Genomic DNA, 11,301 nt, shown 5'->3' on the forward strand with positions numbered 1-11,301 from the left:
ATATTTACATAAATAGGCTAGCTAATAAAAAATATCTATTGTTTAATGTCTAAGTAAAAGTAGTATGAAGTGAAATTATAAATATGGGGACAAAACAAATAAGATGATTAAAAGGTTGGAGAATTATAAGTGGTTGGAGTGACCTATTTAAAAAGCTTACCACCCTAATCCTAAAAAGCTTTTGAAAAGCTACAATTGGAGATGCTGTTAATTTATCCATAGTTAAGATTCTATGTACATGGATTTGCAACAATTAAGTATTTCAAATGATAGTGGTTCCTGATTAAATCAAAATCAGGCATGCATCATTGGGAGAGAAGGCCGACATATCAAATTGGTAAATAAGGTCTTTTTTACTTGGCAAAGAAAGTGATGAATTGGAAGGAAAACTAGGAGTTGAAATCATGAGGTTAAAATAATGATGTTTGAATGGTTTGCTGGAATACTTGAGAACCTGTGACAATTTTTTTGGCAAAGAGACGAGTTAGTTTAAGTTTATGTACCTCTTGTAAACATTGATGCCCTTATAATAGACAATCTGATTCTAATCTAATACGCAACACAAGATGCTGCATCGTTTTTGGTGTATCTTGGAATGTGCAAAGCAGAATTAACCATAACTTGTCACATACATAAAAGTCTAGAAAGACTAAGGGTGCGTTTGGTTGTGGAAAATTGTTTTCATTTTCTAAGAAAATATTTTCAGAAAATAGAGTTGAGTTTTCACTTTCAATTTTCAATGAAAATTTTAGAAAACGTGTTTGGTTGAAACCGGAGGAGTTTTCATTTTCCATCTTAGAAACTTGGAAAACTTTGGAAAACTATAAAAATCACTTTTCTAATTTACATACAATTTGGAAAACTGAAAATTTTCATTTTCTTGGAATATTTTGGAAAACTAAACGAACCAAACGTGTTTTCAAAATTTCCGTTTTTCTTGGAAAATTTTCCTAGAAAACTGAAAATTTTTCCACAACCAAACGCACCATAAGTTATTCAATTAACTGAAGCTCATAGTGCAGGATAATTAAAGTAAGTAGTACATTGACGTAACTAACTATTCTAGATCCTTGAAAATGCATGCAGTCGAATTCCGCATTGCGTTCAATGATTGTAGAATCATAATACTTGAAGTAGTTGGCTTTATCCTACAAAGAAAAGATGTAGTATGATTGGTAATTCTGTTCCAGCATGATATTTGTATTCTGATGGTGATCTGTCATCTGTGTTTGGTTGGCTGTAGGAAATTGAGAGTTTGAAATCACTAGTGGGCGATTGTGAACAAGATAAAGACATGCAGGCCATGGCATATGAAGAACTGGAGCAGGCGTTGAAACAAGAAGGATATTTGCATAATCTGCTGCTCAAGGCCTTACTGCCTAAGGATGATGCAGATGAAAGGGACTGCATTTTGGAAGTCAGAGCAGGTATATGTTATGATAATAATAATAATAATAATAGTAATGCCAAATCAAATTTCTGAAATTCAATTTTGGATCAGGAACTGGAGGGGAAGAGGCTTCTCTGTTTGCTATGGACATGTTCAAAATGTGATTTATAGATTTTTCATCAGATATCAAAATGTTTGCTTAAACTAAAAAGTACACACCATGACTCCAGGTATGAGAGATACTCGCTGAAAAAGGGTTGGAGGTTTGAGGTGGTGGATGTGACAGATTCAAATATGAAAGGATACAAGGTGATTGTGATAAAAATAATTAGGTTGGTATGGATATGGATATGAATGTTATTTGTTGACAGGAAGCCACAGCCGCAATATCTGGGGTGGATGTCTATGGAAAGCTTAAATTTGAGAGTGGAGTTCATAGAGTGCAGGTCTGTTGGGTGGGTGAATTGACTTGACCGCTTGTATGCATAATAATGCATGTGTGTCTGATGTTATTATTATTATTTTTGCAGCGAGTGCCTGTCACGGAGAAGTCTGGACGGGTTCATACAAGTGCTGTGTCTGTTGCTATTCTTCCCCAGGCAGATGAGGTGATTGGTTTTTTTGTCTTTGCCATCATTTGTGTCTTGTGGTGTGGATTATTATTATTATTATTATTATCAAAGTTAAGTTTTGCAGGTAGATGTTCAACTGAGGAATGAGGACTTGAGAATCGACACATACAGATCTGGTGGATCTGGTGGTCAGCATGCAAATACTACAAATAGTGCTGTTAGGATCACCCATATTCCCTCTGGGCTGACGGTTGCTATACAAGATGAACGCTCACAACATATGGTACTTTACATCATCTTACTGCATATCTTAGGGCACTTAGATGATATGCTTATTTTCTCTTTGGTTGGATAGAATAAGGCTAAAGCCCTAAAAGTGCTGTGCTCCAGACTGTATGAGGTGGAGAGATGTAGGGTTCAAAACAGCAGATCAAAGCTAAGATCTGAGCAGGTATTTGTGGTGCAAAATTGCAAATATTGGATGGAGTTGTTTGTTTCTTTATTAACAACAACATTTGATAAAACAGATTGGTAGCGGGGATAGATCCGAACGTATACGTACGTACAACTTTCCACAAGGACGAGTTACCGATCACAGGATAGGCTTCACTCATCATTCCATCAGTGATGTGATGCAGGGAGAGAGTTTGGACTATTTCATTGACGCCCTTCTTTTGCAGCAGGAAATGGATGCAGTTGCTGACTTCACTGCCACCTCCCATCATCATTGAACCAACAATATATGTTATGGAAATGAGAGAGATTTCTTTTGTAGCAGGAAATGGATGCAAGCCAAGTCCAAACACATTCATTCATATGACACTTACAAATAATAAATTATGAATTTGGATTTTTATGGAAATGAGAAAGAGGAAGTCTGTAAAGTTTGAAAAACAAGTTGTGGATAAAGGCCGTGTGCAAAAAAAACCGAAAACCGAGTCGATTCGGCCAACCCGAAACCGAAAAAAACTGGGTACCTATGGGTCGGTTTCTGTTTGGGTATTTAGATTTTTGCGAATACCAGAGGGAACATTAGATCAGAAAAGACATAATAATTGTAATTATAAGTGAATTAAATGACATTTTAGGTTTTTATCAACGGACCTTGGGATAAATTTGGTATAGAAAATATCTTATAAAAAATCAATAAAATGTAAATTACCAATTAATTGAAAAATCCATACATCTCTCTCTCTCTCTCTCTCTCTAAAAATTACAGCCAAAATTTTTTTTTAAAACATTTATGTTAAAACAATAATAAAACAATAACATCCTAAAAATCTCAGCTAATTTTTTTTTTAAAACATTAATAAAACCATAAGTATTAAATCATTTCAACCATAACTAAAGGATTATATAACAAATCAGAATATCATTTCAAAACACTTGTTCATTTTATCAGAGTAAACATCCCAGGCTAAAACTCCTTTGGTGTGTGTGCCATGCGATCACCCCGAGCTCTTCTCTCCGCTACTGGAAGTACCTGAAACCAAAACTGAAAACCGTAAGTACGAAATTTAGTGAGTTCCCCAACCTACCACATACCATATACGCACCTGGACCTTGCCCGGCATCAGGCCCCGCCCGACATCAGGTCCCACCTGGCATCGAGCCCCGTTCGGTATACAGATCTGTCTCTCTTAGGCCCCGCCTGTCTCCGAGCCTCGCCCGCTACACACATACATACAATCAAATAGCATACTAGTATATAAATAAACACTCTCTAACTGTACATTGGTCTAAGGCCTCGCCTAACTAGGGCCCCGCCCCTGCTCTGCTACTGAAGTTGTGGAACCCCGTCAATACTCCTGCTAGTAATGAGATACGGGCCCCCGCCCACACTCACTCCCTTCCTATTTTGGGCCTCGCCCCTACTCTGCTAATGTTGAGATATGGAATCCCATCCATACTCAGCTAGTGATGAGATACAGGACCTCGCCCACACTCACCTCCCTACCAGACACATACAAGTATCATAGAGACAACAATTAGAATCTAACATACAACATAAGGATCTTCCTCGGAATTGCCCCGACATTGGACCCTCGGATCGGAAACGTACTATCATCTAATCATACTACGAGCTTACCCCAACATCGGACCCCCGATCCTGAATCTATCATACCTACTCATGCAAGAATCACAAAGACCTCTGGCATTCTAACCTTCCTCGGGCCCCGCCCGACATCAGGTCGTAACCCGGAACATATAACAATAAGTGCGTAGGGCTAACCTCTGGGTCTTCCTACTATACATAAACATAAACATAATGGGCCGACATTGGTGCCTTAGACCCATACAAACAGTGAGGAGACTCACCTTGCACTGCTGAAGACTAGCTGAACACTTCTGACTGCTGTCCAACAACTCCTGAACTGTTGATCCTTTGGCTCCCCGAACTATCAATAGCAAAAATAGCACTTAGACCACAATACCCTCAAAAGTCAAACCAAGTCAAACTTGGTCAAAGTCAATGCTTCGAGTTGACCCACCAACTCGTCGAGTCCCACAGTCCACACAAAACTTTGGACTTCGATCGTACTCGTCGAGTTCTCCTTGAACTCGTCGAGTGCACCTTCAACACATCGGGACCCTCCTTCATCTGACTCGCCGAGTTCCTCTTTGAACTCGCCGAGTCCCCCTTCATAAATTAAGGAGATTGCCTTAGACTCGCCGAGTTCCTCCTTGAACTCGTCGAGTGCGATGATCTTTAGGTCCACCAAGAACCCAAACTGGCGGAATCCTCTTCTAGATTCAACCCCCCTTACATAGAAACAAGAATATTGGGGAACCACGTCCCGACTCGCCGAGTCCAAAGAGAAACTCGTCGAGTCCCCTAACGTACAACTCTATTCAGACGATTTTAGAGGGTCTTAAAGCATCCAAAACATAGATCTGGACTCAACCACCTCATAACCATGCAAAGTTCCTGCCTTTTTCCTCCACTTATGGCCTTTTGAGCTAAAAAGGCCAAAAGAACACTTCTTAAGCTTGCATGGGAATCCCTATGGCATAAAGCTTGCACCTTTATGCCATAACAGCCCTTAGTGGTTCTAGATCTGAAAACACAAGCCCTTGGGACGTCCATTCCTCTCATGCTAGGGTTCTTGGACCAAAACCCCCAAAAGTGACAAAGAAGAGATCTACATGAATAATGATCAAGGTGGAAGCTTTCTTACCAGAAAATGGAGGAGAATGCAAGAGGATTCTGGATCTACTAGTCTCTTCTTATATCCCCAAGGGTTCACCTTCTTCTTCAAGCTTCACATCACTCAAAAATGCTCACAATGGCTCACAAACTCATGGAAGGCACTAGGGTTTCGTTATGGTCTTGAGAGAGCATCAAGGAGACTACTGAAGGGTTATAATGATCCTTAAATAGGGTACAAGGCCCGAATTTAGGGTTTTCCCAAAACCTGACCAACTCGCCGAGTCAGTCCTCTGACTCGTCGAGTAGGTCACTTAACCCGCGATCCAAGTCGCGCTCCTACTCGTCGAGTCACTCCACCTACTCGACGAGTCACTTCCTTATTTTGAGGTTTTTCTTTCCTTTCTAGGTCTTCTGAATTCGGGGTGTTATAGAGCCGATGGTTGTGATAAAGTTCATAGAGCTCTAGAGTTGGTTGAATTTTACCAAAGTCTAATGAAACGTGAAGCTAAAAAGATTCGTCAATCATATCTTCATCTGCATCAAACACAACGGATGCAAGGAGTAACATGATCAGAGAGATTGAAAACCGGTCAGCTTTCCTGTTAGCTGTAACTTTCAAGATTCTAATCTCCCATTAATGTAATGTTTATGCTTAATTATTACTAATTGACATTGTCTTTTTTTTTCATGTAAAAGCTGATGTGGAAACTAAAGGTGATTTTGTCGAGTCACTTGCATCTGAAGTTGCCGATTCACTTACAAATATAGGAGATTTAGATGCAAGGTGTGTGTGTGTGTGTGAGAGAGAGAGAGAGAGAAAGAGAGAGAAGAAGAAGAAGAAGAAGAAAAAGAAGAAGAAGAAGAAGAAGAAAAGAAATAAAATAAATGTAATAAGTGATAAACTAATTAAAAAAAAAAGTTTAAGGGGAGTAAATGGATAGGTCAATAAACAATTTGTTTCCTTAAAAGACTCAAAAATAACTGTCACACCCCAAAACCAAGAACGGCGGAAACGTTCTGGGGCGGAGGACGTCATGTATAATATCACAACAATGTAAAGTAGTAAACAAACAACAACATCATCCATTGCATTAATAATATAATTATTATACAAATGTGTTCTGTTAAATTTTGATAAACACTAAAGCATAAATTAAAATGAAAGATAAGTCTTGAACAAGCTCCATCTTCCTTTCTCCTTGCATCTGTACCTGTCTATGATGACCTGAGGATACAAGTAATTTTGAAAGCGAGTATCAGCTTTGAAGCTGGTGAGATCATAAGTATTTTAGTATCTTAACTTGTAAGTAAGTATTTGTATGTATAAATCTATATGTATTGAAAGTGTATATGAACTATAAGTATGAAAATGTTTGTAAAACAACTGTAAACGTTTGAAAAACCCTAGAAATCCCTATGATTCCTACTAGTATAAGAAGGTGTCTTCTACCAAGACCTAACTGTTCTGAACGTAGCCTTCTACCAAGGCATCTAGTGTCTGGATGTGTGTCTCTTGTAAGAGTATATATTTTCCCAAGTATAACTATCATTAACAAAAATATAATTTCTACATTACCGTGCGTCGTGTGAATGTTCACGAAGTGAATGAAATGGGAAAATGAAATAGTACTATGGTGTAGTGCTATAAAAACTACTACCGTACTAACTACCTTAAACTGGATTTATATTAAGACATTATGTGATAAATTGTACCATACTATCGACTGGTAACAAAGACATAAGAATGGTCATAATAAGGAATGACGTTTGGCACCCGCAGACCTGCAGATCCCGCTGTAGCTAGCAGCAAGGTGTAGGATAGTCAATCCAGTATAGATCTATACACAAACTCATACTATAGACTGGTTACAACTACAACGTATAGTCGAAAATAAGGTATGACGTTTGGCACCCGCAGACCTGCAGGTCCCACTGTAGCTAGCAACAAGGTGTAGGATAGTCAATCCATTATAGATCTATACGCAAACTCACGCTCTCCCTTCAAGAGACTCTGGCTACAACTCGGGCCATGACATTTAAGTCATGCTCCGATTTAAATCACAATAATCAACATATTCTAGTATATGTAATGTAATGAACTGTTCTAGCTGTAATGTACGTGCTCTCTACCTAGCAAGTATAGTAATGTAATCATTCTAGTATAGTTGTATATGTTCTCTTCCTAGTATAGTTGTATATGTAATGTACTGTAATGTTCTAGAAAGTATTGACTCATGAATGAACTGACTCATTGTATGATATCGCGTTCTAGTAATGGTTCTAGTATCTTCATAAACTACCCATATGGTAGTTTACTAGTAATCTAACTGGTACGTATGGTCATGGATGTATACCCTTGCTACCCAAGGGCATGGGATGAACTGGAAGGACCTTTTATGACTATATATGTACACATGATATATAACTAATGTTTAAACGACCTTCGGACGAGTACCCGATATCCCACCAGACCACATCTCAAGCGCGAAAAGGAAATAGGGTGGATAGCCTTCCTAAGTCTTTTAAACATTTCTTATATAACTATACATATAGAGGCATGCAATTTATAATATAAAAGCATAAATAAGTTTTGTAGAAATATTTGAAACATAATTATTATTTTAAGAAAAGATCGACTTGATGTCAACCTATAAAACAATTTGAAGGCATGGGTTTGACAGAACAGTTTAGTATAAAGAAACATTTGTTTGAAACACAATTGTAAATAAGTTTGGAAGGTGATATACATAGTAAAATATACAGTGTAATAAGGATTTTAAAACATATAAAATGTTTATAAAAATCATTTGAAGGAAACTGTTTGGTAAAACGGCTAATAAGTAGCCAAATCATTTGAATGTTGTATATTAATCACATGTGATTGATATAATAACTAGCATGATTCTACTTGTATCCCCCCCCCATAAAACATTTAAAAATAGTTTAAAACATTAGTTAAGGGGTATGAACTCACCTGCAGTAAGTGACTGGAGTTGAACGGACTGTTATCGTAAGGAAGGATCGGACAAGTGCTCGGTGTCAAGTGAAGACTTTAGACACACACAATGATCCTAATTACATATGAAGACATGTGTATATAAATAATTAGTGATTAAAAACACTAATTATACAAGTATAAACATTTAAACGCGAGGAAAACACTCTTGGTCAAGTGCTAGGAGGCTAATGGGTTGCAACAAAGGAGTGCAATGCCCCTAATGGGAGTTTAAGGTCTAATGACCATATTCTTTGGAGTTTACGGCCTAGGGGAGTAAACTCCTGGCCGTAAACTCTCAACCAAGGCTCTAAATGGTGCTTAGAATTATTACAACTCTAGTGGTGAATTGTTTCAAGGCTATATCAAGTGTTTGGGTACCATATTAACTCCTTTGGGGAGTTTACGGCCCAGAGACCATATTCCCTTGGAGTTTACGGCCGTAAACTCCCTTGGGAGGGTTTTTATGGTGTTTTCAAGTCTCAAACATTTCTAGGTAATGATCTATGTTGGGTTCTAGGTATAAGGAAGGAGTTAGGGTGTCATTTGACCCCTTTATAGGTGTTTACAGCCAAAAGACCATATCCCTTGGAGTTTACGGCCGTAAACTCTCATGGGATGGATGTTTTAATTCTTTTAGGTCTCTTGCACAAGTAGGATAATTTCTAGGCTTTTGTTTAAGGCTAAGGGGGACCCTAGGCACACTTTGGTGCCCTTACTTGGTGTTTACGGCCCAAGAGTATTTCTTGGCTGTAAACTCCCTTTAAGGGGTGTTCTTGATGTGTTAAAGTCTCTAAATTAGCTAGAAGTAATTGAGGGTTAAAGTCTAAAGCCTTTGGGGGTGATTAGGGCACATTTAAGCCCTTGAAATTGGTGTTTACGGTCCAAGAAACTCTTGGGCCGTAAACTCCTAAAGCTATGTGTTCTTGATTGTTTTCTAGTCTCAAATGATCCTACATATTATCCTAAGCTAGCTACCTAACAAGGAAATGGGACTAGATGGCCTTTAAGCTTCATTTTGGAGTTTACTCCCCAAGAACGTTCTTGGGCGGTAAACTCCCGGATCTCATATATTTGACATACAATCTATGTTAATAAGCATAAAACAAGCATTATAACACAACTAGAGAAGTGTACTCACGATTTGGGATGAAAACCCGAAGATCCGTGAGAGAGAAAACGGCTTTTCTCTAGTTGGAAATGTGAATAATGATTGAATTTAGTTCAGAAATCTATTTATAGTCCTGAAATATTTTTGGCAGAAATTATTTTTATTCCTGGAACGAGCTCTAATGTCCTAGAGTCTTGGAATAACAGTGTTGCACAAAACCCTAGTGCATCCACTCTCCTAATACCTCCTTAAGTGTAAAATCCTGAAAACTGCCAAACTTATACTCGAAGTCTGAATTTCACTGTAACTGCTCTACTTCTATTGGCTTGGTATGGTTTGTTCAGAATGGAAATTTCGGGTTGTCACAATAACTTTAGGAACTGAATGCGTAAAGTCAAAATCATAATTGGGCCGTTGCGTCATTTTTCCATATTTTTATCACCAAAATTTTCTTTTTTAAATAGAGAAATCATCAAATATTATAAAAACCAAGTCGTAAAAATCCCAGCTGAATCAATAATCCCAAATCAGAGTATCAAAATGCGAAAAATCATAAAATATGCAATGCAGAGTGTACAGTCAAGCCTTCGCCTTTCCGGGATCATGTAAGTACCTTAAACATATTTAATCTACAACTGTGAGCATGAAGCTTAGTGAGTTCCCAAAATATTACATACAACTCAGCAAAATAAAAAAACCATGGGTTATCAGCAACCCTAAGGATTAACAACATATTTTAGGGGTTATCATGTAACGCTTGGGAGAGAGTGCACGCTGTGCCATCACACCTTGCCTTTGCCCTTGGGATCTAAAGTACCTGAAACAAATCCACAACTTGTAAGCTAAATGCTTAGTGAGTTTCCCAGAGCATACCACACACAATACACATATCACATATCATGTTAGCTATAAAAGCTACATATAACACATAAGCCATGCATACATAAACCTGTAAAGGTGCCATGGGCTCCCCCCAGGGTCTTACACCTTCGTGCCATGGGCTACCCCACATGGTCTTTACCTAGGAATGCCATGGGCTACCCCACATGGTCTTACATCCAATGCCATGGGCTACCCCACATGATCTTTACCTAGGAATGCCTTGGGCTACCCCACATAGTCTTACATCCAATGCCACGGGCTACTCCACATGGTCTTTACCTAGGAATGCCATGGGCTACCCCATATGGTCTTACATCTAATGCCACGGGCTCCCCCCGGGGTCTTCCATGCAATAACACACAATCACATAGCATATCAAATCACAAAAATGATTAACACATAAACCATAATCACATAATGGGTCGGCCTTGGTGCCTTAGACCCATAGGTATGGTGAGAAGACTCACCTCTGTTTGCTGAATGCGACAGCTGCTCTCCTAACAGTTCGTAACCTCCCGTTCTAAATAATAATATTAACCCATGTTAGGACATCACATAATCAAAGGCAAAACCCAAATCCCAAGTCCTTCCATGAAGGCCCAAAATATACTTTCTTTGTTAATGGGCCCAAAGTCCATGTCTAAAATCATTAATAGGCCTCTAGGCCTAATAAGATGCAACCATAACACCAATGGCCCAATACAGATAAAATGGCCCACTTTTCTCAGAATGAAACCAAGCCCAATAATCAAATGAGGCCCAACATATCAAAGGCCCAAAAAAGATCCAAGCCCATCTGTGGTGTGTACGCTTAGCGTACCTCCCTGGTACGCGCAGCGTACTATGTCTCTGGGGCTTACACGCGGCGTACGCTAGGTTACGCCTATAGTACTTAACAACTTAAGCACTTTCTCCATTAAGTGCTTGATGCCCGATTACCTTACGTCCAAAGTCAGATCTAAGCTTATTAAGACGTCCTAGGGCATAAAGTTGGCAACTTTATGCCTTTACATGGCTCATGTGCTCCCAACACCACCATTAAGACCTTTCTAAGGTTCTTAACCCATGCATGAGGTCAAAAACAACACCAAGACTCCATTTTTATGATGCAAAAGGACCAAGGGACCTCAGATTTGTCATTTCCATCCTTTGGAGTTGCTTATCTCACAAGAGGAGGTCCAAAATCAACCAAAGGAACAA

General features: G+C 38.8%; 1 protein-coding gene across 2 annotated transcripts in view; it reads left to right on the top strand.

Annotated features, from left to right (window-relative positions):
- Nucleotides 1–2,859, top strand: part of LOC111891811 (peptide chain release factor 1, mitochondrial) — a 5,389-nt gene extending 2,530 nt beyond the window's left edge. The window contains exons 4-11 of one of the 2 annotated variants that reach the window (XM_023887861.3): nt 1,244–1,427; nt 1,502–1,550; nt 1,621–1,699; nt 1,762–1,845; nt 1,921–1,998; nt 2,087–2,245; nt 2,318–2,413; nt 2,490–2,859. In XM_023887861.3, coding sequence (XP_023743629.1) covers nt 1,244–1,427; nt 1,502–1,550; nt 1,621–1,699; nt 1,762–1,845; nt 1,921–1,998; nt 2,087–2,245; nt 2,318–2,413; nt 2,490–2,693 — 933 coding nt within the window. In that variant the 3' untranslated portion in view covers nt 2,694–2,859. The remainder of the gene's footprint in view (nt 1–1,243; nt 1,428–1,501; nt 1,551–1,620; nt 1,700–1,761; nt 1,846–1,920; nt 1,999–2,086; nt 2,246–2,317; nt 2,414–2,489) is intronic. The other variant, XM_023887862.3, reaches the window with a different exon arrangement.
- Nucleotides 2,860–11,301: the final 8,442 nt, after the last annotated feature.

The sequence above is a fragment of the Lactuca sativa genome, chromosome 8 (assembly GCF_002870075.4).
Source record: "Lactuca sativa cultivar Salinas chromosome 8, Lsat_Salinas_v11, whole genome shotgun sequence".
NCBI lineage: Eukaryota > Viridiplantae > Streptophyta > Magnoliopsida > Asterales > Asteraceae > Lactuca > Lactuca sativa.